Source organism: Strix uralensis, chromosome 12 (genome assembly GCF_047716275.1).
Source record: "Strix uralensis isolate ZFMK-TIS-50842 chromosome 12, bStrUra1, whole genome shotgun sequence".
NCBI classification, from domain to species: Eukaryota; Metazoa; Chordata; class Aves; order Strigiformes; family Strigidae; genus Strix; species Strix uralensis.
Genome location: NC_133983.1, coordinates 1971658 through 1998108, shown reverse-complemented (window position 1 = coordinate 1998108; position 26451 = coordinate 1971658). Strand labels below are relative to the sequence as shown.

General features: G+C 47.4%; 1 protein-coding gene across 5 annotated transcripts in view; it reads right to left on the bottom strand.

Annotated features, from left to right (window-relative positions):
- The window catches only part of NLRC5 (NLR family CARD domain containing 5), a 52997-nt gene extending 27379 nt beyond the window's left edge, over window positions 1-25618 (bottom strand). For 3 of the 5 annotated variants that reach the window (XM_074881148.1, XM_074881151.1, XM_074881150.1), the window contains exons 1-17: window positions 25526-25618; window positions 24149-24299; window positions 20972-21137; window positions 20141-20441; window positions 17381-17443; window positions 12683-12748; window positions 9651-11409; window positions 7779-7862; window positions 7325-7408; window positions 7165-7248; window positions 5403-5492; window positions 4498-4548; window positions 3552-3617; window positions 2757-2840; window positions 1714-1797; window positions 1230-1319; window positions 555-620 (exon numbers count right to left, since the gene is read on the bottom strand). In XM_074881148.1, coding sequence (XP_074737249.1) covers window positions 555-620; window positions 1230-1319; window positions 1714-1797; window positions 2757-2840; window positions 3552-3617; window positions 4498-4548; window positions 5403-5492; window positions 7165-7248; window positions 7325-7408; window positions 7779-7862; window positions 9651-11409; window positions 12683-12748; window positions 17381-17443; window positions 20141-20441; window positions 20972-20977 — 2978 coding nt within the window. In that variant the 5' untranslated portion in view covers window positions 20978-21137; window positions 24149-24299; window positions 25526-25618. The remainder of the gene's footprint in view (window positions 1-554; window positions 621-1229; window positions 1320-1713; window positions 1798-2756; window positions 2841-3551; window positions 3618-4497; window positions 4549-5402; window positions 5493-7164; window positions 7249-7324; window positions 7409-7778; window positions 7863-9650; window positions 11410-12682; window positions 12749-17380; window positions 17444-20140; window positions 20442-20971; window positions 21138-24148; window positions 24300-25525) is intronic. The other 2 variants (XM_074881152.1, XM_074881149.1) reach the window with 2 other exon arrangements.
- Window positions 25619-26451: the final 833 nt, after the last annotated feature.

The following is a 26451-nucleotide window of genomic DNA, read 5'->3' as shown; positions in this document are numbered from 1 at the left end:
TGATATTTTACAGTGGGCTCAGTCCGTGGAGAACAAGGGCATAAATAAATGAACCTCCAGCTCCAGGAGCAACAGAAAACCATTTCTCAGTCAAAACATTTGGGTTGAGCTGTTTTGACCACAATTTTCTGAGAGAAAGAATAAAACTCCAAACTTACTTTGATTTAGGAGTACCATGATCCAGAATGCTTAGTGTAGTGAACTAGATGGTTTTAAACATGCAGGGATCTGTGGATCTTTTTGGAATTTGGTTTGGAGATGTGGGGTTTACTTGGCTTTTTTACTGTTCACTATTATCAGATAGCACAGCTGTCATTAAACAGCCTGCTTTGCTTAGGATGCTGGGGGTTGGAATGTCCCCTAGAGATATGGAATGCAATCAAACACTATAGAAGGCAGTGGACAACTTCCAAAGTGGCTAAGAAAAGCAGGAGAAAGTACAACATTTAGATTCAGAGGGGAGGGGGGACAAGAACTGCTGTGGTACCTAAACAGGATGTAAGAACTAAATGAGATGCTGAGAAAACACCATTGGTGCACACACCACACTCTACCTAGGAGGAAGGGAAGAAAACTCTCTGTCTTCTGTAAACCTCAGGACTGCAGTCTCACAACAAAGGCTGTGAAGAAGAGAAGGAATCAACCAATGCCACATTTTAATTATTTACAGGACTTCTTGTTTTAAGAATGCTTGATTTTGCTCTGCAAAACTCTTTGGTGACACCAATCACTTAAAACACTCCCAAAGCAAGCAAAACATTAATCTCCACTAGTTTTAAATACTGGTTGGATCAAACTATGCAATATCAGATGACTCAGTTTCTCTGAATCATTAGAGAAAGTGCAGACAAAATTGTTACACTTGAACTCCAGGGGGTTTCCAAGGGAAAGTAATAGGAAAGAACTTCCAGCTCCACTCCAGGAGATGTCACCAGTTCTCATACTCCACAGAGACCCTCTACCAAAACTTCCCAGGGCAGAGAGCAAGAGAGTCTAATACTGTCCCCACGCATGAAAGGACACACAGTTCTGTACCTTCTTAAATTCTGGTTGATGGCTCAGATAAAATCAGCTTACAGCATTGTATTACCAAGCATCAGTGTTAGTAATTGGTTTTGGACTGTGCTCTTTACTTGCTCCACTTCTGAGGGGGGTGAAAACATCTCAGAACCTAACTCTCAGATTTTTACATTGGGATTAACCTCAGGAATGATTCAAGGTCTACATACCTGATTTGTACCTCCATCATCTTCTGGCAGGTATTTACACACTTCAACAGGCTGCAAATGCCATTAACAGAGAGGTGGTTTTGGCTGAGACTAAGAAAGATAAAAAAGGCAATAAGCTGGTCACTGAAATCACACAGGACTGTCCTAATGGTCATCAGTGTGCTGCATGCTTGAATCCATCTCACTTCAGAAGTGGCATGGTGGAAAACACACAGGACTGCTACTCCTGAGGAAGGGGTTTTAATGAAAGGGCACTTTAGCACTTCAGATGCTTTTAGAGCAGCTTCCGTGCATGATGCTCGGGGACCAGCCTGAGCAGTCTCATGGGCTGAGTCTCATCCTTCCTTAGGAGCGCTCTAAGTAGCTGCTTAGCACTGGTCTGGGTGAGGCCTTTGCCTCCTGGATCCCTGCTCAGCATCTCTGCACAATCCTTGCCAGGCTCAAGAAAAGAGGGTAATTTGGTTTTGTACAAGGCAACACTTACTCCAGCTGCTTTGAAATTGATATCCAAGGGAGGCTTTCCAGCAGGCAACTGCAGCCTTCATCTCCAAGCTTGTTACCTGATAAACTGAGGCATTTTCCAGTTAGTGGGGACTGTTTTGAATAGTATAAACACCAAAGCCCTCAAACTCTGATCGCCTTCCCTTTCCTACAATTGCTTTTTGCCTGGACTGATCTTCTGTCCCAGATAAATCTTCCCTACTTATCTCTGCATGAAGCAACTTCAGACAGAGAGTTTTACCCCTAGGACAACATGATTTATACTTTAGCCCCCAAATCATCTGACTTTAGAAAACCTAAGTGGGAGTACAAAACCAGAAACCAAATGAGTGCATGTTTACTGTCCTCCTGGAAGGAAGAAAGGAAGGCAGAAAACACTGGATGACAAATATTTCCAGATCCCAGTTCAAATCAGTGAGCTAGAAAACTGGGGCTTGAGGTGTAGCTAAATTCAAGATATAATCTGGACTGAACTGTCTTGCAACAGATATTCCTGCATTTTACAGGGCAGACAGACTAGAAGGAAAGCTTTACAGCCAAATCCAGGTGGCCTCATGTATAGGCAAATAAGGAAAGGTAGGGATGATACTCTAATGTGCAGGTTATGAAGTGGATTTGTTGCCTTCTTCTGCTCCCAACAGAGCTGGATGGCTTTAGAAGACAAAAGGGACAACACGGAAGCAATCTGTCCCTTCACTGGCCCAGAGGATTTGCTGGAGGAGCCATGCCTCTGGGCCAGCTCCATATTACCTCCCGCATGCAGCGCTGCTTTGGTAGGAGGGTCTGCTCTGTAACTGGCATCTCTGGTTACAGTGGTCACAAAAATCAAAGGTTGGTCAGCATTCATCTCCTGCTGAACCTCACCAAAAATCCCTAACCAGGATCCCACCAGACATAACACAGAGTGCTGGGATCCTTTCTTGGTGTCCGTCCCCATGTCTCACTGCCTGTAACCTCACCTGTAACCTCCCCTGTTCCCCACCACCCACCTGCAGCCACTCAACAGGAAGGAAAAGAGGCACTTACTCCACTTCAGAGAGATGGGGACATCTCTGGAGAATGGCAACTACCTCCTTTGCATGTTGGGAAGACAGGCTGCGATTCTGCAAGCTGTGGACAGGAAGGGTTAGTGAGCAGTGAGGGGACAGTGGGGCCCAGGCATTTCTGGTGTCCCTCTCCAAATGACAGCACACAGAAGCAGTACCAAGAGAGGGAGGCTTTACTCTCTGCTCTGCCACACAATCCTGGCCACGTTACTCCGTCTCTCTGCAGCCCGTGCTGCAAAGAGAGTGCAGGGGGATGTACCTGCAGAGTGCTGTGCAAGCACAACGCCTTGTGTCAGAGCTGCCTGACACTGCCATCCACGAGAAGGGGATGGATGTTCCTGTTCCTGTTGTGCAGAGTGGTGAGGAAAAGAGAAGGAGGTAAGGGAGGGCCATTTCCCAGCTTTAGCATGCTCACATGCTGGAGAGCTCCTATTTTGAGAAAGCCAGTATGCTCTTCAGGAGCCCAGGCAAGAAAGGAAACTCTACAGCTCATGCCTTTGGTAGTTATAAGAATATATATAGCAACATGGGCATTATCAAAGGAACTCTGCCCTAGGGCTGTAGAGCCCAATACACAAGAAATAAAGCTACTGGTTGGGCCAGATATGGATTTCTATTGTTATTTTCATTTACTGATTCAGGTTTATTTCAAACTTTTTCATATGTGAAAATACCCTCTGTCCTTAAGGACCAACACAGCTGCTATTCTTGTCCTTCTGTAGGACCTGTCATCTGCAAATCACTCACCAGCAGGAATTTCAATGCATTCTCTTACCATAACTTCACAAATCTAGTTGGAGTTACATGTTCCTTATTCTCTTTCCACCTCAAATCCAAAGATCTGCAAACAAGCAAAATATTTGGCCTTTAATATGCCTTCACAAAATACGAGGACCTGGGTGCTGGTTAGTATTTTCTGGAAGTTTTCCGGAAGAAACCACGAGGTCTGTGTTCTGTCCAAGCACTCCATGCAAGGTTAAGTAATTTTCAAGAGCCAGAAGAGCTCCACCAGTAGATGGGAGCACACAAGGTGTCCCTGTGGGATTTCACTGTATATGTGAATCAACTTGATAACTGAGCTCCAGTTCAAAGGCACTACTAAGAAGCAGGGTGTTTTGACTTCATGTGGGATTGTGCCACCACAGGAAGGAATAAAAATACCCACCCATGCCAGGCTGCCTACAACAGCACAAGATGACTGTCCAGGCATCTGAATAGGAGCAGTTTCTGACTCAGGGCCAGGCTGAGTCAGTTTACACATGTGTGCTAAATATTGTGAGGTCCCTCGAGGACTGCAAACAAGTTCCCTATCAGGGAACAAGAGATTGCTTTGTAGATTCTTAATTAAGGTGAAATTCACCCTTCCCTCAAAAGTATGCACAAGCACGGAGGACACAGGAGCCTGCCAGGGAAAGAGCAAAGTCTCTTCCTACATTTACCCTCACATTCAACTGTTTTTCAGCAGTTTTGCAATAGAAACACAGCACTTCAAGCTTACATAGGCACTAAGGCGCTGTGCTGCCTTTGTGGAACTGCCTGGTAGTTCTGTGCAAAGACCAGCTATTTTGGTCACCTTTCTCCTTGCTCAGGTGGATCCAGCTCTGCCAGATGCAAGGGCAGAGGCAAGTAGTTCTGTTGCTGGAGTGGTTTATAGTGACACCAAGCTGATGGTTTGAATCAGCATAACTGAATATAGCACAACCCCAAATGCAGTTTCTCACCTTGGAGCCTTCCCAGACAAGCCAGAAAAATATATAATCACGGTGTCCTTCCTGCAAAAGAGATCCAAGCCAGTATTAGGACACAGGTGGAAGGATGCCATATCTTTAGTAGAGGTGCTCAGTAAGGACCAAAGCTGTTCCCTGGATGTTTGACATCTGCCGTGGTAGCACATTGCCACGGGTGAGCAATCCAGCAGCCACGTGGCTAGAGGGCAGCAGGACACCCTGCGTGTTGAACTGAGGCTGCAGTACAGACAAGACAGTAACACGGTTAAGAAGACTGGGCTGGATTTTATTTTTTTTTCAAGACCAGCAGTTTGTGGGAAAGAGTTCAGTAGAAACCTCATTCCAGCAAGAAAAATAAGAAAAATCTGTATGCGATTTGACTTCCTTTGAGTTACACCATGGATTAATTTGGCCTGTTAAATTTACAAGATAAGATAATCCTAAGAGCTAGGATTTAAAAATTCTACCCTTTCTTTGTCATTCTGGACCTATGAAAACACCAAGACCTGTCATTTAAAGGAACATAGAACTAGAGCTACTTAAAGCCACATCTTTTCAGTAAACTAGCAAATTTATGCTAGTTAGTAAAGAATTTCCTGGTTGATATATTGCATAGCTTAAAAGCAAGTTTAAATTCTGTTATATATAAGAAGAAATATTACATCCTGCAAATCAACTTACAGACCAAGCATAAAATGACCTATTAAAAAAATAAAAAGAGACAGTCCATAATATGATGAATTCAAATCTTGTTTCAAACAGAAAACAAAAGGGATTAAAATTAATTTTTGGTGACTCTGAATAGCCAACAACTAAGCAGTAAAACAGTGTCCATTTAAAAAGCCAGCATCTAAAGAGACAAGATATTTGCTTTCGTAACAGCCCTCATGCATTGATACCTGACACGCAGTTCAGTGGCGTTTTGACAGGCGATGACTTCCTTTGCCAAAATGAGAACAGCATTCAAGGAAAGGTTGTTGTTGCTCAGACTGTGAACATGAGGAAGAGCACAACCTCAGCTGCTGGACCAAACAGCACCCTCTTTTGTCATGCAAATGCTCTCTGCTCTGCACCCAAACACCCAAAAGCACACAATGTTTTAGTCAGGGGACTTCTCCAAAGCTTCAGAATTTTGCACTTAGGACTCAACAAAAGCACTATCAGGTCATAGCTCTTCTCTGCAAGCTACAGCTCCCATGAATTTAGAATCAGAGACACTTCCTCTATGTACAACAGAAGAATTAACCAGTTTGGGGTTAGGCAGGGAATGTACTATATACCTGTATGATTACACAACTGACCCACAGTGCAGTTAAACTTGCTATAACAAATCCAATTTAACTATGGCATATTGGTGTGGTCTAAACCTTCACATTTAAAACATTCCCGGAGGCACAATATTAGCAAGCTCTGAGGATTTATTCTTTAATTGCACGTTTATTCTGTTTCATTACTTGTTGAACCTCATTAAATATGAAACATAAGGTCTTGCTTCTACAAATCCTCTGCTTGTTCTCAGGGCCGCAGAGGACCATTCCTGTGAGCCTCAAAGGAATCATCCATGACAGCACCACTGTATGTGTGTAACAGAAATGTGTGAAGGAATTAGGCTTACAAATTGCACTGGCTTCCTAACACTTCCATATAAACTGCTTCACTGGGGACAGGCTGGTATTTCCCACAAGCTGTTACCCAGTGTGCCTGGGAAAGCAGAAGAACAGGTACATTCCCCCTTTCCTCCCTCTTTCTGCCATGCTTTTAAGCACTTCTAATCATGCTGCAAAGCCAGTAATGAATTCCTGGATGGGATCCGGCAATAACTGCAGGTATTTTGGATTCACCCGCTTGCACCTGGGGGTTTGTGGAAGACCTTTAAAGGCAGAGTCACTGCCTTTTAGCTGGGGTAGGCAGTCACTGCTGTGGCTTTGACTTCCTGCAGGGGCAGCACAGCTTCGTGGCTATCCCTCTCTTGTAATGCAAACTACACGGAGACCCCAACACTTGCTGTAGTTCTGCTCTGCTCTGCCTGCTGCTGCTTAAACTGCCCCTGGTAGCTTTTCAAAGGCTTTAAATCCCTTCACAAATCAGGCTGCTTCTCTCCACCCCACCTAAAAGGATGTAGATCCGTGTTGGTTTCCTAGCGGCCAGTCCCTCTCACTCAGCACTGTGCTGTTACAGGAGTGTCAGGAGTACAGCAGAAGAGAGCTAACAAAAAAGGCTGGGAAAACAGGGATGGAGACATCCTCTCTTATGCAGATGTCAATCTCAATCTGAGCCTGAGCAAGGGGAAGAGAGGGGAGGAGGCAGAGAGGAAAAAGTCATGCCAGGTATCAAATTGAGCACATGCATTATAATTCCTGGTGAGGTGTCAGTGGTGCCAGGACTCCCTTGACATTATTTTAAAACACCTGGGTAGGAGCTGTGAGGCTGAGTCTATCTCAAACTGAGCCAGGCCTCCAGAACAGCCCTGCTTGCACTTAAATGTCTGTGCCTCAGTTTAGTGCCCCACGTGTCCCCCGCTGGCATCTCTAAGAGCAAGTGTCATCCCTTACAGAGACATCCAGCAGCTCTGCTCTGACGAGGATTTAAACTCTCTCTGATGTTACTCTTGGCTTCATAGTGGCTACCATTTTCAATAGGTTTAAGCCATTTTTCACTCACTCTATTTTCTTCAGCTTTTCCATTCTGGAAAACAGGTCCATCACCCTTTTCACCTCCGGATCCTGTATCTGGTTGTCCTGCAAGCTGCACACAGGTTAATATTATTAGTACTCCAAGGAATGAATGGTTGATTTGAGGATCATTACCACAACACACTCACTTTATTTCCTCAAGCTGGAGGTACTGTGATGAAGCCTGGACCAAGCTAGTCATCCCCTCAGCTGTGATGCTCCCACCTGTCAACCTGGAAAAACAAAGACTCATTCAAACCAAGAAGAGGACTAGCATCCCGTGCAGCGCATGGCAAGCCTGTCTCAGATGTGTGCCTGTGCCACACTCCCAGCACACCAACACAGAGAGGAGGTGGCCTGACTCTGCCACCTGCAACCAACTTTATACTCCTTTTCAAGCAGGGCAATGCAAAACTCCTCGTGATACCAGCGTAAAACAAGAGCCACACATATCCGTGCTGCCCTGCAGAGCACTGTGTTACTCTATTCTATACAGTGCTGCACAGAGCAGATCAGCCTTGAGTGAGCCAATGTAATTAAACTGCAAGATAGAAACAGAGGACAGATAGAGAGAAGGCTCTGACCTTACGAGCAAAGACTTACTCTAATTTCTTCAGGCTCCTCATTCCTCGTAAGCTCTTTGAAAGAGCAGCAGCAAAGTCATCACCACATCTCCTACTACGAAAGCTAAAACATGAAGAAAAGGGAAAAAACACAAACACAATAAAACCTGAAATAAGCCAGCCCACAGAGGAGGTTAAAACACAATTAAAAAACAAAGCATTGAATTTCTTTCTTAATGGCCACTGTATCATGTTCTTTTTTTGCATCATCTTCAAACATTTTTTTTTTTAAATAAACATTAAACTTGCACATCAACTGCAAATACCTCAAGAGATGGTTTCTGCCTTTTGGTACAGTGACACCATGTGTAAGTGCTGCCACAGATGAAGAGTCAGGCCTACTGCATGTCCCACCAGAGTCAGGACCCTGGACACAAGGGAGGTCACACAGGAGCAAGCCAAGCTCATACAGAGAGGGTTTAAGAGCTCCCATGTGATGAGCTGCTGAGCTATGAGAGGGTTGATTTCAGGCCAGATACTTTAAATTTGGGTGGCAGAGTAGTCAGAGTTGTCCACAATATAAAAACCAAGGTTTTCAGGGAAAGTACCTCTTTTATAGGAGGAACTGGTGGTGTTGGAAAAAAACAACAGCTAAGCTTTCATGCACACAAGCTCTCCTTTGAATCAATTGCAGAATGGATTGATTATGGGATGTATTGGTGCAAAGCACCCTGTGTTGCATGTCTCCCACAGAGTGTCTGGGGGCGATGAGAGCAGAAACCTGCTTAAGCCCTGTTGCCCTGCCACCCGCCCCTAACCAGAGGGGGCCAGGAACAAGCTGCAGAGGTGTGGTGGCATGATGGACACACCCCACGGTCATCAGGAACACACCTGAGGCGATGCTTCTTCTTTAGACAGGTTCTGTGCAAGCAACACGCAGCAGCTGAAAAGCTTGGGGTGCCACTGCCCTTTGCCCACCCTTCCAAGAGACAGTACTCAGAGTGCTAGCATCCTGCGGACCGTAAACGAAAGCAGGCACAGACTGGAGTGTGTATGAGCTGAGGAAGAACCCCCCCAAAATCCCCTGTTCCATCCTCCTAATGCAAGGGAACAGCCCAATCATCCTCGGGCCTAATCTGCTCTTTGAAAGTAGAGGATTCCATGCACTGCCCTGTGCCTGCAATTTAGAGTTAGGATGTATCATCAGAAAGCTTTCCTAACAGTAAATTAAATGGTATTCCTTAATGGAGTCAGAGAACAATCCTTTACTGTCCTGTTTACAATGATATCGACATCCAGGAATAGCAGTTTCCATGTCTGTTTCTGCTCCTCTGCTTCACAGCAGACAACATCACTCCCTTCAGGTCAAGGTAATACTCACCCTGGCTGCTCCCCATCTTCTCCACATTAGCAAACGTACACATATTCCTCTAAGTCATTCACAGAAATACTGCATGAGACCCATTCCACAGCAGGATCCCAAAAGTTCTCTCAGCATTACAGCAAAGCACTGATAGAGAGCACCTGAGAGCACAGCTGTCACCTCCTGTTCATCTGGTTTATGGTGATTTCACTTAGGTCACAACTTTCTCATTTGCCTGCAGGATCTGCCCTGCCTTTGTATTGTCAAGAAATGCTTATCACTTTCTCTCTTATCTACTACACTAACTACATTGTTGTTTTAATCAGAACAAAGAAACGTACAAAAATACAGCCAGAATTCATTTATCACCTTAATATCCTTCAATCACTCATAAATTATTTCATAAATTTCTTCAGAATCGAAGTTATGCTGTTCAGATCAAAATTTGTCACATCTTCTTTCTCTCCCTTCTAAAACAAATGCTAGGCTTGCCCTTCCAACCTCTTAGCCCTTCTCTCCACCCACCAGCTCATAGCACTCAGTGTTTACCTCAAGTGCTCTACATTTTTACAGCCAGCCAGAACCTCCAAACAGTCAACGTCCACAAGACATCCTGTGAAATCCAAATGAGTCAAATCCTGGCCCGAGTTTATGACAAAAACCAAAGCTGACATGTCCAGAGGTGTCAGTCTAAAGTTTTTAAACTCGTACTTGAAATTCAGCAGGCTCGCGATGTGCTGGGCTACTTTGAGGTCTTGTGTTTCAAACGTGCAGTGGCAGAGCTCAATGACCTTAGGCCCTGTCAGATGAGTGGCTGCCAGTTTCTTGAGAGACTGCAGGATTGCTTCCTGCTTATCCTGCACCCAAGCTTCATCTTGTTCAGCTAGCAGCATGAGAAATGTCCTACATTCTTTTGATGACAAGCCTGAGAGAAAGATGTGAAAACTCTCCACGAACTCGGTCTTTGCCTCATTCTTTAAAGTCCACTTTGACTTCAAAGAGAACTTCTTCTTCAGGTAGTTCTTGTCCACCTTCTCACTTACCATGAGACACAGTGCTGCAAAAAATTCCTGCAAGCTCAAGTGCACAAAGGCATAGCCAGCCTCTGGGCAAGTGCCACTCGTCTTCACCTCAAAGACAGTCAGCAATCCATGTAAGGAAGCAAACTCCTTCACATGCTCTGGAGTATCACCAAGATAAAATACAAGCTTCTTATCTTCCAGGCCTTTCAGTGCAAGATCACAGAGACCCAAAATGGCCTTCCTGTTACAGTTCAGCTGAGTCTCCTCACCACCTGCATGCTCTCCCTGCTGTTTGTTTATGAAGATGAGAAGCATTTTGATATAAAACTGTGTCATAGTCTGAGGAAGCTCCACACTCACCTGATGTTTAAGGAGCAAATACTCCAAACAGGTGCACACAACATAACACAGAGCAGGGATGAGGCACATGCTGAGGAGCTTGGTGTTGTTCTTCAGGTGAGCAATGGCTTGTTCTTTGAATGAATGCTGATGAAAATAGTGGCTGACGTATTCCTCAACCTTCTCATGGTCAAAGCCCCAAATTTCTGCTAGCAGATCTACTGTGTTTAATAGGAAGTCAGGTAGTCTCTTAGGTCGGCTGGTAACCAACACTGTGCAACCAGGCAGGAGCTTCCCATGACAGAGTCCTACAAAGAGCTTAGATATGGACATATGGGAGGTAAGAGCTGGGCTTCCCTTAGAACAGGATGACATGTCCATGTCAGCTGCAAACTCATCCAGCCCATCAAAGATGATCAGCGTATGCTGGGCGTTTTCCAGGAGGTACTGGAACACTGCATCAGAGCTGTCTTCTGGCTGAAGGAACAGGTCAAACAAAAGCTCCTTCAGAGTCAATTTTCTTTTTAATAAGTTCAGCTGCCTAAACTCAAACTGGAAAGTGAAGAAAAACTGAGGTAAGACACCTTCTGCCCACTGCTGACAAATCCTGTGCGTTAGCATGGTCTTGCCTGTGCCTGGTTTACCAAACAAAAAGATCACTTTTGTCATGCCCGATCGGCCCACGCTACAGAACAGGTCTGACACTTTCATGGCTGTATCCGCACATCCGTCTGGTTCAGAAGCACCTGCCACATCCTCCTGGGCTTTATCTGTTCTCTCTTTTAAGGGGGAGGCTTTGCTCTGCCGAATTACAAGGTTGACAAAGGCTTGGTTGAAAGCCAGCGGCTGAGTTTGTTCCTGTGCTGCTGCTGCTGCTGCTGCTCTCCTGCTTCCATATCTCTGGCGGATAGAATTGATGAGGAGATACCGGTACTTTTCAGCTGAATCTGAGAGAGAAGACGACAGAGTGAGAATGAGGGTGAAAAAGTTAGTTCTGAGCCATGACAGATCCAAAATACTACCACTTACACACAGAGAAACAATGGCCCTGATCAGTGCTAGGTAGAGATGACAAAGTTTGAACACATGAAAATAACCCATAATTTTTCCTATTTTTGCACAGGGGCAAAGAAGAGGAAAATTCAGGGAAAAGGTGAAACAGCTTCATGTAAAAACTAAATCTTATTATCTCTTTAAGATGAAAATTAGGTATTGGTGTATTATGCATATAATTCCCCTGTTCACTAGCTCCCCGTTCACCCATGCAAGCCTTGTGCCACGTTTGCTCAGCTCTCTGCACCTCAGAACAGACATAGCTTTTGCTCTGAGAATCTGAGATCCCCAATGGTATCAGCGTCTCTTTGTTGAAGAGAGAACAGTGGTGATAATTAAGGGCACTCAACACCTTCTGAAAAACCCTGTCCTCACTGATGTTAAGTTTGCTGAGTTTAGTCAACAGACAAGACCTGGCCTCCTGGAAGCACCTCCTCGAGAACTCTCCTGTATGCAAACTTTCAGTCAAAAACTGGCTCCAGCCCAGCTGAAGCGGCCAGCTTTGCCATGCTCCCTGTGCTCCCCCACCAGACACTGGGCATTGCTGGACCACGGGGTTTGTAAGGCTAAAAGCAGAGGCAGAAATGCGTAAAGAAGGGCAGATGATGAAGGAAAGGATGAGGACACTGGTGTTACACCGGTCTGCTCAGGCTACCCAGTCTTTCCTGGAATTACTCTGGCTCAACTTTGTCATCGCTCATCCATTCAGTTCACTTTTTTTTCCTCACTCTACCTCATTCTACTTTATTCTACTCATTCTACTTTAGAGTGAGCTGAAATCATACAAGTTTTTAATGTGCTAGAGAAACTGTGAAGCCTTTAGTGGGTTTTAGATTGTCGGTATGTCTCCTGGTTTGGTTACAAAAAAGCAAATACAGGGATGACGTAAAAGTGAATCACACTTTAAGTAGCCTATGCCATCTGTATCCCTTCTCCTCAGGTAGATTTAACATATCTCTAAAATGGAAATTGAGGTTTCTTGTTATTTGCCAGGTCCTGTTGCCTGTGTATTTTATAACCTCTTGCATTAAGAGTTTATGCAGATACTAAACAAAAGTTTCCCTCAATGCGGAAGGTTGGTTTCTTGGGTGCTTCTGCAAAGAAGTTAAATAGGTCCTTCCTCAGAGGGAAGCACATAACCGCTCTGCTTCTGGAACATTTACATACCTAGTCGTTGCTGTTTAACAGCCTTATCACTCACGATGCTGCTGCTATGGCGACGTCGAGCAGACCCTGAAAATTGAAAAGTCAGAAACACGTCAAAAGAGCATTTTGAATGGCAGCGTATTAATGCTGGGCAAGACGTTCCAGCAAAGCATTTGGGGAGCTGAAGAGGCAAAATCAGAGAGTCAAAACTATTTGCAAATTCAGGCTGAATTTACAGAACTGCTTTTGCAAATGTTGATGTAAGAGCAGAGGTGCATCTAGCTATAGGAAGACAGCTTGGGCTGGTTCTCACGAGGCTAATCCAACCTCTTGTCCCACCCTGAATATGCTACAGCTCTCAGGGGTGACCAAGGGGTCTGGGCTGGTTTAAAGACCTTCAGTAATGGAGCTCCCTGAACTTCTCCAGGCAATTAATTCCAACACTTCAGTTTATTTATACAGATTTTCCTAGCGGATAACATCAATCTTGCCTGCCATGGTGTGATCTGCTACTTGTCTGTTCTAGCCACTTGAGTTTTTGCAGAGAAGTCAAGCAGGTCCTTCCTCTTCCCTGGGACACATGATCAGCTATAATGATTCAGCATTTAGCTAATCTTGGAACATGACTTTGTGCTTCACAGAGCTGTTAATATCCAAATCTTACTGTTCTCAGCCAACAGCAGCTGGGACATCAGAAACAGGGAGGTACAAGCTGCTGGTAGAAGCTTGACTTTGAAAATCTTTGCAGGAAACAATATGAATTTTAAAAGGCATGTTTTGCAAGAAATGTGTTAGGTTTAGCAAATGATGCTCACATCCTTTTGCTCAATCCCCTCATTTGCTTAGAAGCACAGTGCTAAGCAGTGCCAAAACCTTAGCAAAAAACTGTAACAGCCCATCAAAAAGCATCCTAGGAAATGACCCTACTGGCAGCACAGCTGCTGGAAGGCAAAAAGGAAAAAAAAAAAAAAGGTATGTGCAATTCTGGGTTTGGAGGAGCATACAGAAGTAGAGAGAGCATTAAGGGCCACAGACAGCCTAATCAAAGACTTACACCACAAGCACTGCAAAGTGACACAGGGCACGGAGGGAGTGGTTCTGAGCGTATGAAAGAAGCTTGGCAGATTTGGGACAAAGAAAAACCAAATAGCAGTTCCACATATCCCAGCTACACACTGTAGCAAGGCTCACAGCCCAATTTCTTTCAATCATTCTCCACTCCTCCTCAGGATTTAAGTCCACCCAAAGTAGGATAAACCCATGTGATGGCCCTGAAAGAAAGCAGGAGCAGGAAATATCAATGACTAGACATATCTCATGTCCACAGAAAGTTTCCTCGTGAGCAACTGGCAAGATTGACCACCTACTCACTAGGGCAGCACAGCAGCAGTCTGTCTGCAGACCAGAAAGGTTTGCAGCGCCGTGACTCAGAAGCAGTCTCTGAGTGAAAAGCAGATGCAGAAGAGTCTCTGTGACCATATGAACAGCTGGAACTGCAAAGGGTAGGTTGGTAGCTACGATTTGAAATGGGTAACACCGGCAAGGCAGGGAGCGCTCACTGCTCAGGGAGGGCAGGGCCAAGCGCCTGCCTCTGGCCAGGAGCAGGGAATGCAAACAGCAGGTGCAAACACACACGTTGTAAGGTACTGAGGGAACTGGCAAACCTCAGCAAGAACCAGAGCCAGCTCTGCAAGAAGCTCCTGCTGCTGCGAGTGTGAGCCTTAGCCAGTCCCCAAATTCACACAGCAGGAAAAAAATGAAGAGCAGCTTTTCCTTCAAATCATCTATTTTTCACCAACGGGCAATCCAGCACCAACCCACTCCCTGTCACCAGCATTAAGCACCTCAACAGGACGTAAGGACACAAGGGCTGTACTTTGTTCTCTGCACTGCCAGGGTCCCGGCTCAGTGACCCCTCTATGCTGCAGTCTGCAGAACACAAGGCTTCATTTCCTGCTGCTTCATCTTCCCCCAGCACACACTGCAGGAGGACTTAGCAAACTGATGGCAGCTTTCTGTGATAATCTGGATTCCTTTTGCTGCTACCTCCACCATTAACCCTCTCACCAAGCCGGATGCCAGAATCACACCCTTTCTCACTCTTTCTGCTGTGAGACTCTTCACACGAGGAGGACCTGTGCTGGTGTTTCATTTTCTGGAAACTGCGTATCTGGTGACTGAGGAGGCAGCTCAGAACGTGGCACATACCTTCAGTATTTTCACATTGCACCAAAGGCTTCTGACAGACATTTGGGTGATGGATGCCGCTGCAAAGTGACAGGGGAAGAGGAGGGATCTTGAAAACAAATCCCTCACTTCATGATTTGCATTCAGTCCCAAATTCACCCCTGAAGAAAGCCCTAGAACTACTACTACCTGTTCTTTTAAGCTCTGAGTGACAACTCTGCAATGGTTTCTGCTGGATCAACTCCTGAATAAGTCTTTCTGCTCTTCCTTTAAAAACCAAACCGACTTCCTCCACCTACCAATGAGCCAACAGTAAAAGCACAAAAAGTGGGGATTTTGCAGAGTGGTTGAGAGATTCCATTGAGTAGCGAAACTAAAATGAGTTTCTCAGCAGAATCAGGGTGTCCTGGGCTTGAATCACAGAATCGTCTAGGTTGGAAAAGACCTTGAAGATCATCTACTCCAACCATTAGCCTAACACTGACAGTTCCCAACTCCACCAGATCCCTCAGCGCTGAGTCGACCGTACTCTTAAACCCCTCCAGGGATGGGGACTCCACCACCTCCCTGGGCAGCCCATTCCAACGCCTGACTGGTACCCGTTCTGTAAAGAAATGCTTCCTAATATCCAGTCTAAACCCTCCTTGGCGCAACTTGAGGCCATTCCCTCTTGTCCTGGCGCTTGTTCCTTGGTTCAAGAGACTCATCCCCCCTCTCTGCACCCTCCTGTCAGGGAGTTGTAGAGGGCCATGAGGTCTCCCCTCAGCCTCCTCTTCTCCACACTAAACCCCCCCAGTTCCCTCAGCCGCTCCCCATCAGACCTGTGCTCCAGACCCTGCACCAGCTCCGTTGCCCTTCTCTGGACACGCTCGAGTCATTCAATGGCCTTTTTGGAGTGAGGGGCCCAAAACTGAACCCACTCATCGAGGGGTGGCCTCACCAGTGCCGAGTACAGGGGTAAGATCCCTTCCCTGTCCCTGCTGGCCACGCTAGTGCTGACACAAGCCAGGATGCCATTGGCCTTCTTGGCCACCTGGGCACACTGCTGGCTCCCGTTCAGCCGGCTGTCAATCAACCCCCCCAGGTCCCTCTCTGACTGGCAGCTCTCCAGCCACTCCTCCCCAAGCCTGTAGCGCTGCTGGGGGTTGTTGTGGCCCAAGGGCAGCACCCGGCATTTGGCCTTATTGAAGCTCCTCCAGTTGGCCTCAGCCCATCACTCCAGCCTGTCCAGGTCTCTCTGCAGAGCCTCCCTACCCTTGAGCAGATCAACACTCCCACCCAACTTGGTGAGTGGCGGGGTGGTTTTGGTAGCCGGGGAGGGGGCTACAGTGGTGGTCCCCTGTGAGAAGCTTCTCGAAGCTCCCCCGGCTCCAAGTCAGACTCACCTTTGCACCAAGGGGGACCAATTAGCTGTGCCTCTGCCATAACATATTTAAGAAGGGGAGCCTGGGAGGAGCTGTGGAAGTTTTGAGGAGGAGTTGTGAGAACATCTGTGCAAACACCGAGGTCAGTGGAAAGGAGGAGGAGGAAGCAGGGAGGTGGGCTGGAGCAGAGACTCCCCTGTATCCTGTGGTGAGATGGCAGGGCCACCCCCCACTGCCACCCACCGAGGTCACAGGAGGAACAGATACTGATTTGCAGCCCGTGGGGGGCCCCACGCTGACTGAGGTGACTGCGCCCGAAGAAGGCTGGGACCCCATGGGAAGAAGGCCCCACTGTAGCAGTTCAGCACTGGGAGGGCTGCAACATGCGGTGGTGACCCACACACCCATGGGAGTGACTCATGTCGGAGTTGGTTTGTGGAGGACTGTCTCCTGTGAGAGAGGGACTGTGCTGGAACAGGGGAGGAATGCCAGGAGTTGCTCCCCGCCAAGGTGGAAGAAGCAGCTGGACTGACTGCAGCCCCCATTTCCTGCCCCTGAGCCACTGGAGGGGAGGAGATAGAGATATCGGGAGAAAAGCCAAGCCTGGGAAGAAGGGAGGGATGGGGGAAGGTGTTTTGAAGATGTGGTAATGCTTCTCACGGTCCTACTCTGTCTGTTAAGCGGTGTTGTTAGTGTCTGTATTATTTATGTTCATTTTTTTCTTCCCCTAATGAGTCTGGTTTTTGCCTGTGCCTTAAAGGACGATGTCATCCCTCCTTGTCCTTATCTCAAGTTCCTGGGTTGTTGGCTTCCCTCCTTCCCAGCACCGGGGGGAAGAGGGGAGTGAGTGGCATCTTTGCTTATTTTCCGCTTCTCAGCGCTGGGGGGGAAGGGTGTAGTGAGAGGCTGTGCAGCACTCAGTTGCCCTCTGAGCTCAAACACAGGGCCAACATGGCTTTTTTTTAAATTTGGGGAGAGAAAACTAAAAAGGGGAGGTTCATCTGGAAAGCACCAAGAGCAGAGAAAGGAAACCTGAAGTTGCAGTGGGCTTCCCCACACCTTGCCAGTGCTGTGGCCAATACGTGGGACATTTCTAGCCCTGCCCAGGCCACGGGCAGAGAAGGTAAATTCCAAGAGCATAGCACCCCAGGGTCTGTTCCAGCCTTACCTTTCAGCACAGACGACTGGGCACTCACATCTGTGCATACTTCTTGCTTCTGGCTTAAGTTACCTAAAGGAGTTGGATTGGAAATGAAATAGTTACTGTGAGCATTCTGCTCTTGAAATCTGGGGTGCTGCTGGCCAAAGTCAAAGGGCACGCAGCTCGCAACACACACAGCGGTACAAACCAAGACTCAGTATAAAGGCTCATGCAACACAGCCAGGTTTCAGGCTCCTCATCTGATCTTTTCCTTTCAGATTGCTCTAAAATACAGTTAACCTCTGCTTTCAAGGGAGGAGTGAAACAAGTTTTCTCTATGATACAAACAAACTCAAGAGCATGGGTAGCTTTGGCTGATCTAAAACCACACTGCAGCCAAAAAGGAAAGCCTGCAAAGGAGGTGTTTCTGTTGGTAGTCAGTCAACAGACCAGTCAAGGGCCTTTTCTGACTCACTGTGCCGCTTAAGCTGCCACAAAAACCCCACTCAGCACAGCCAGCCCCACGGACAACACTCACAGAGCTTCACAGGGAGATCCTGCTCAGGCCAAACAGAGGAGTCCACATACCACCAGCACTCTTCTGTTCAGATAAACTCATGCCTGAAAGCACTGCTCTCCAAAATCAGAGGGGAAGCCTTCGTACATTAATTCCTCTCACTGTCATTTCCAGTGTTTCCCAGCTGGGAGTGCAGTACTCATTTCACAGAATCACAGAATCATCTAGGTTGGAAGGGACCTTGAAGATCATCCAGTCCAACCGTTAACGTAGCACTGACAGATCCCAGCTACACCAGATCCCTCAGCGCTATGTCAACCCGCCTCTTGAACCCCTCCAGGGATGGGGACTCCGCCGCTGCCCTGGGCAGCCCATTCCAACACCTAACTACCCGTTCTGTAAAGAAATGCTTCCTAATATCTAGTCTAAACCTTCCCTGGCGCAACTTGAGGCCATTCCCTCTTGTCCTATCACTTACTACTTGATTAAAGAGGCTCATCCCCAGCTTTCTGCAACCTCCTTTCAGGTAGTTGTAGTGTATTTCTAACTCTAGCATCAGCACGAAGCAACAAAGAACAAGGCTCTCAATGGGCACGTGTGCTGTGCCACAGCCTCGCCCAAAATCCGTTCAACAGCTCAAATATCCTGACTCTTGCCCTGTGTGCCATGTAAAGCAAAGTAAGACAGTTCTGGTGCTGGAAGACTCGATCCCACTATTTCTCCACTACTCATCCCAAGCACATCATCTTTTATGATATGCCACAGCATTAAAAGGCTGAAATCTGTTTCAGCTTCAGTCCCAAGAGAGAGTCCCCATCAGTCCTTGCTCCCTGCTACTTGTCTGATCTTTCCCCCATTTCACCTCTCCAAAAGGAACTGCTGCTGCACTTGGTTACCAAAGGCTGCATCCATCCAAGTGACGCAAGTAACGACAAGTTACTGCAAGCAGCATGTGAAAGACAGTACTGCTGAGGAGGAGTCGTTGTGTAAGACTTCCTGCGAAGCATAATATTAACAGAAAAGAATTAATAACCAGATAAAGTAACCCAGTAAGGGAGAAGCACAGCTTAACTGGTGCCACAGGCTTCATAAAGGAGAGCACGTGCACACTGCGTGTATAGCCCACAACAAACAGTGCACTGACTGCACTCTACAGGTCCCATTATTTTCTCTAAAGCCACTGGTTTCAATTGCTAATGAGAAATACGGGGAAGTGGTTTTCTTGTGCTGTGAGTATTTTAAGACTTCTGTATTTCTTGCCTTTCTGGATCAGGAAAATAAAAATAGCAACTGAAAATCCATGGAACAAAAAGGTGGTCTTTTTTTTTCTTCAAATCAGTCTATCAAAAAATTTCATCTCAGCTTTACTGGAGAGGAGGTGCACAATTTTTATTGGTTTTGGCTTTTCATGTCTCATTTTTTTTAACCTCAACTTACATTTCTAAGCCAAAAGTTGCACTTCCAAGAAAAAAATACCTCTGCAAATTTCAGCAGTTTCAAAACCTTCCACCAAGAAATCTGAAAGAGAAAACTTGGCAAAATAAGCTTTCTCACCAAGAAATATGAACTGAAGCTAAATTTTCTGATTAAGAAAATCATTGCCATTGAGAGATGCCTGAGCTACTATTGCATCAATGTTTTTTCTCCCACGGCTATCATGACGCTCTCCACTCTCACAAAAAGCAGTCAGGAATCCCTACAGCACAGTATATATTTTTCCTCACATTTCAAATAGACTCAATTAGTGTCTCAAGAACACTATTTTCTCTCTGGGCAAAGTGACTGTGCCCTGGGAGACATTTCCAATTCAGGAATCCAGACGATATGACCACGCAGGTTCCCACAAGGTCCACAGAACCCTCCATCCTCAAATCAGGCCAATTCTTACTGAAAGAGCAAAGACAGTGTTCACCAACACCAGCAAGGCACAGCAATGATAAAAAGCACATCTGAAAATGTGAACTATTGCTCTTTGCTAGCAATAACTATTTTTGGAGGGTCTGTTCTTATTCCAGAGATTATGGTGAAAGACACACAGGTGAACCAGAAGTAAATTCAGATCACTTTTTTAAACCAAATGGCCTGGTTAAAAAGGGTTGTAGCTGCCTGGACACCACAGAGAGGATTGCCACCTCTCACTGACGAGGCACTGACCGTGCAAGTGGGGGCACTGGTGGTCTCACTGCCTAGACTGGTCTGTTGGCTACGGGTGGCCAAGGCGCTGGCTGTGTTTGGAGACAGGCAGAGGAAGCTGGCCCCATCCCCATTACCTTCTCCCGCAGAACTCATGAGCAGTATCTCCAGATCCAGGGGGAGGTCGCACTCCATGCAGAGGTACTGTGCAAACTGTTTCCAGGTGGCAGGGCCAGCCTTCTCCAGCAGCTCAAGGAGCACTGAGACTTTTTCTTTGTGGTCGGTGATGCTATCCAGGCCATTCAGGGCCACCCCTGGGAGGAAGCGCTGGGAGGTCGTGAGCAGCCAGCCAGGACGGTGACTGAGGAACTCCACTAACTGGGGACGGGCGCTTGCTATGGCTCCTTCCAGGTCTAGATCATCACTCTGAAATGGGAGCTGGAGGGATGAAACCAGAAAGGATAGCAATGAGCATAGGAGTGAGAGATGTTCACGCACACAGTCCTGCTGCTGAGCAGCCAGCACAGCCCTTGATGACTTGATCTGCTTTTCTACCCCTTGATCTAACCCAGAATTCATCTGTCCTACTCTCAGAGTGTCGTGTGGCAAAGCCCATCCCAGCCATGACACAGTGCAAGCACCACAGTGCTTGTCTGTACAGTGCCTAACACAGCAGTACTGCAAGGGACAGGAGGGAACAACAGGAGTCAGCCTCTTGGGCAGCAGCCAGGGAGCAGCTCTGTTGATGTCTGTATCGCTGCAGCTGCCATCTGCCAAGTATCTTTCACGGGAACAGGACCTCTGGGGAGGCGTGGGACTCTAAGAGCAAGATATTTCCCTGCACAAAGTGCTCAGGCAGCTGTTCTTGCTGCTCGTTTTGTAGGGATGAACAACTCCTTTCTGCTTTGGTGACAATGTCACCTTCCACTTCCTTCCTGCAGCAAAGCCATGAAGATACAGTCTCCTACCTGCATTGTTGTGTGGTCAGCCTCTTTTCAGTCGCCAAGTGCAAACGTGGCTTTTGCTCCATACCCTGACGAAGAACTGATCTGCTAGCGGCAGCATTTCAGCACACAGTGACACCCCAATGCACGGTGCATGCCTACATGCAGTTGCCTCACTCGGTGCAGATGCCTAGGAATAGTAAGAGAGCAGGATGTAGATATAAAAGGGCATGGGCGATTATATGGGTCACACATCTAGAAGCTCTGCCTTTAATCCTGGGGTCAGCTGTGGAGCTTTTCATCTCTAGGTGGCAACCTCAACTCAAACCAGCAGTGACCACAATGTTTGGACATTTGATGATCCACTACTGGTGTGATGAAAATGCAGGACTGAGCCTTGTACCCTAAGGTGCAAGTGAAGACAGGCTTTACAGGAACATTTCAAGGCAATCACAGCTTTCCTGGTGTTGCTGCCTGACTTGAGCTGGTCTTCTCTGTCAACATGCTGCTCTTAGCCCCTCCATGGAAGCTGATGCAGAAGCAGCAGCAGCTTGCTCACGTCAGGCAGTCAGTCACAGCAGAAAAAAAACCTGTGAAAAGCTGATCCTCTGAGGCTACACAGCTCTTGCAAACAAGTTTCAGGTACAGGGGGCAGAAAATGTCACCAGAGCCAGTGCCAGCCCCTCCACCTCTCAGCAGAGATGGCAAAAGGAAGTTTCTCCCCGAATTGCAGCTGACACTGGTTGGTGTCCAACCACTCCTACCACAGGGAAAGGGAGGAGAAAAACAATCACCATCCTGCACGCCTCCAAACATTCTGCAGCAGGGTCCCAGCCCAGGCTCCAGCAGCATCAGGACTGTGCTATCTCCAGCAGACAGCTGCCTACATGGATGTTGGAAGCCAGCTCCACCTACAACCACCATCACCATGTCTTCAAAAAGGCTGAGAAATAGAAACCACAGGGAGCAGCCTCCATGCTCCATGCCCCCAGCAACTACCTGTCTTGCATCTAGAGGGGACAGTCCTTCCAGGCCCAAGACTGCTGCACAGTGTATGGTGTGGGAAAAACCCCAGAGTTGCTGTAACACCCGAGTTTACATGGGGTGGGGACGGGACAGTGACCAACCTAGTTCAACAAAAAGCCGGTAACACTGTTGAGTGGAAGCATCCTGTTGGGTAGTCCTTTCATCCCCTGAGGAGGCTGGTGCACACAGTGCCACTCCCCAGTAACTGCCATTTTCTGAGCAAGCATGTTCCCAACCCAACAGCAGCAGCTACTCCACCGCCACCAGGGTGGAGGGACAGGGCAGTTGTGCTGTGGAGCCCACCTGCTCTAGTGTTCAGCCCTCACTCCCCAGAGATGCTCTCCCCCGCACTGACCATTCAGGTATCTACACTAAAAATAAGCCACAGGCCTTCAGGCTTTTTATTTTTGCCTGCTTCTTGCCCTGGCCAAGAAGGAAAGTGGGAGATTTCTATGGAGCCAAGGGAAGAACTCAAAACAGAAGTGGAAGACAGAAGGATGCTCTGCTGGAAAGAGCCAAGACCTTCCCATCTGAGCAGAGACAACTCCTAATTCATCAGAAAGGGATGCTCATGCTGGAGTGACCTCACAGCAGAGCCACGCCACTCCCTGAGGCACACTGCATGGAGAGAACATCACCTCCCCACATCGCTGCTGGGCATGGCACGCACCCAAAAGCTGAAGAAAAAACAAAAAGCAGGCACCAGGCTGGAGCACTGGAGGTAATATTGCTCAAGAGGTTTGTCCCGCTCATGTTTAAGAGGATACCCCTTCCCTCATAATCCAGCACCCCTCTCCACCCTCTCTGTACTGCCTCTTCCAACAGCCTTGGATGTTTTGAGACTGAGTTAAATTAATGCAGCAAAGGGATGTGACCTGACTTGAGTGCTACAAGAGAGGACTGGGTGGGAAGGACCTAATCAGTCTCTTCCGATCCTGCGCTCCAAAAGCGAAGCAGACATGTGATAAGAGCAAAGCTGGTGATACTGTACGCTCTTTTACTAATCTCTGACTCTTTAGGTCAAAACCATGTCAAAGTCGGTTATTACGCAGCATCACCATATACTGTTATAATACAGTATCACTGCAAGAAAGACTTTACCTAGGTTCCCATTCCAGATCAAGCTTTCAGGATGCGTTATCTAAAGAGTGAGGCAGCTCTGGGATCCATCATAACGTGGGTAAAACACCCCGTTTGTAGAAATTCTCTAATGTCTGTCATTCACTATTCTACAAGAACAACAAAAAAGTTCCTGGTGAAATGCTAAGAAAATTGGGCTTAACCAGGATCAGTTTTCTCCTCAGGCTATTTTCATGATGCCAAAAACTGAAACTCTGAACCTGAAGGACTCTGCAAGTTTTCATTCAAAATATTTTATTATGAAATTTGTGTTATATTATCAGTTATAGAAATAAAGAATGTAAATAGTAACACACATTAGAAAAAGGAAACAATGTTTCAGTTACCTTAAAAGCATAAAAGAAAACATTTAAACATTTCAAATTTAAACAAACTGCAAAATAACAGGGCTTCCTGCAAAACAAACTTCATTTCCCAGTAGGCTGATCAGTCAAGGGACTTTCAGACCTTGATCAGCCATGGGATCATCTAGGGACTTTCCTTTTACATCTTTCCAGCCAAAAAGTAGAAATCCGTAGAGAGCAATGCCCTGACTTTATTCCCCAGATGACCAAGAACCACCTACTTAATAAGACTGTATTAAATAAATTAAAAATCAGACCTTAACACCAATGAAGACTGAAAGCCATTCAGGCAAAGACAAGACTCGTATGAATTAATGAAAGATTCATACTCAAGAACAAAACAACACTGAAAAGTTAGATGAAAGCTTAGGCAATACTGAACAGCTCCTATACTACTCCTGCTCTGCTAAGTAAGACCATAAGAAACGATGGGCAGTGACCTACAGTAAAATGCCTCTCAGCTCAAAACGAAGCACAAAAACCTCCCAAGAGCCAGAAAGTTTTTGACCCTTGCCCTTATCCTTCAAATGCATAAACACCACTAAAACACATTGCAAAAGCACGCCTCACCTCCCCTCCCCATCTTGGCATTCACGCCATTCCCAGCCACGAAAAATAAAACCGAAATGTGAAGCTCCCTGTTGCAAATCTACCAACTTCTTGCACGCTCCGAGGAGCACGTGCTACTTACCAAAAGCCCAGAAACAGAGCAGCGCCACCGAAAACAAAAGTGGGAGGTCACAAAACAAAGGAGCTGAGGGACAATGTCCACTGCCTTGATTTCTCCACTTGCTAACCCACCACTCTCCCGAGGCACACAGCCCTTCAGTGCCTTTTGTGACCTGATGAAGAAAACAAAGAGCAAAATGAAAGTAAAACCAGCCGGGAATCCCCAACTGCAACTCATCTGTGGCAACAGTGAGATGAGCAAAAATACCCCATCAGATCAGCAGAAGAGTGTTATTCCTATTGTAAAATATATAGCTAGATGGTAAGTTAGGTAAAGCTTTCAGGGAGTGGTCCAAAGAAATGGGACTTGGAGGCAAACACTCTGTGGAGTAAACTCTTTGTTGTGTTTAAGGCTCTTACAATGGGAATATTTTTATTTATATGCATACATCTGATTATTCTGGCACACGGGGAAACATTTACTTACCATTTCCATTATATCTAAGAGAAAAAAGCACCCTGCCTTTCCTTTGGAATGGGAACAAGGTTTAAGTGAGAACATAGTAGATGTGAATGATTTGAGGAAAAACCCCAGGTTTCTAGATAGAAGTGTGTGCACAGAGATGTTGAGATCTAGTCAGATAGAGTGCAACAAACAATGAAATATTATTAATATTTCTCTAGATGCCAGAGAAGCTACGTTGGAAAACCAGATGCAGCCTGCAGCCGAGTCCCAGACAAGGCAATATGGCACACAGCGCTGTTTTGAAATGCGTTTATCAGAAAAAAACTAAACAAAACACAAACAGGTCCAGCAACACCCCCATCTCTGGATAGAAATGCTTGCTTTGGTTGTCTTGCCTCAAGCATGGCACCGGGGATGGGGGGGGGGGGGGGGGGGGGGGGCGCTCTGAGAGGCCCGGGGGTGGATGGAGGGGTCCGTGGGTGGTGGGGGGCTGCTGGGGGGGCTTTGGGCAGCACCTCCGGCCGTGCCCTGCCCCATTTTGAGGCCTTACCTGCCCGGATCTGGCCCATCGCTGCCCCCACTGGTGTTTCCACCAGACCAGAAGCTGTCACAGCACCACCAACGCAACCCCTCTATGGCCAAACTAACAGTTCTGTGCCTAAAAATCCCCAATGTCGTCCTTGATGGCCTCCATCCCATATGTAACTCTGGCTTGGAAAAGCCGAGATACTGGTTTGTGCCTAGCGCCTGCGAACAAAAGTGACCTCCAGCAATGCTTCTGACCTTAGGCTTGAACATGGGGAAGGGCGCACCCAGACCCCCAGTCCTCCCCAAATCTAAACCCTCATGGGGTGCCACAGCACGACGCCTCCGCCAGGGAGAAGGCGAAAGGAAGACCTCCGTCCATCTCCTCCTCCCCGCCCCGGCACTCACCCGGCTGCCGGTCCGTTCCGGCGCGCTCCTATAGCGGCCGCAGCTCAGGGCCGCCCCGCCGCGGCCCTCCCGACACCGAAAACGAAACCGGCCGACAGCCAAGCGGCTTTGCCGGGAAAGCACATGAGTGCGCGGCATGGGCGCCGCGCCAGGCGCGGCGAGGCGCGGACCCCAGCGCCCAGCGAGGGGCTGCGCCGCCATTTTGCGGAGGGGCTCGCGGCGAGGCGCGGCGCCCCTCAGCGCCCGGCGGGGTCTTGGCCGCCATGTTGTGGTGGGTGTCACAGCCCCCCAGGGCGGCAGCTCAGGACCCTCTGGGGGTCCACGGGCCGTCTTCCTGCTTCTTCCCCACTTCAGCAGAGAAAAAAAAACCCCGCATTTTTAATGCCATTTTTTTTTATTATTATTTCTTTTTTATTAATGCTCATTAGTGGGACATCATTCAGGAGGACCTTCTTGACAGAAGCCAGTTCCCATCATCTTCAGCAGACATTGCCATGCAGAGAGGGAAAATGTCACCTCAGCACTGGTGGCGTTAGAGCAGGAGGAAGCCCAGACAAGCCCTTAGCCGGTACTGAAATAGCCAGGGGAGGCGGTGTTGGGAACAGGGTGGGAAGGGAGGTAGAAAGTTGGCCACTACACCAGGGCTCCAAGGCCACCTTGGCCACACTGTGGTGGCACACCTTTCGCACCACTTGGCTCCTGCTGTGTCACAGACACAGCTGGTTAAGACCCAGTAAGATAAACTTTCCTTGGCTGCCATGGAGCAACCTGTAAACTCAGCTCACTCCCAGTGCCCCAGTCGCCTTCTCCACCAGCCTTGGCACCACGACCCCTGACAAAACCCAGGAGTCACATGGAGCAAGGAAGTACTGGGGGAGCTCGGAGGCCTCTGGTGTTGAAGGTGGGAGAGGAGCAGGTCAGAGGTG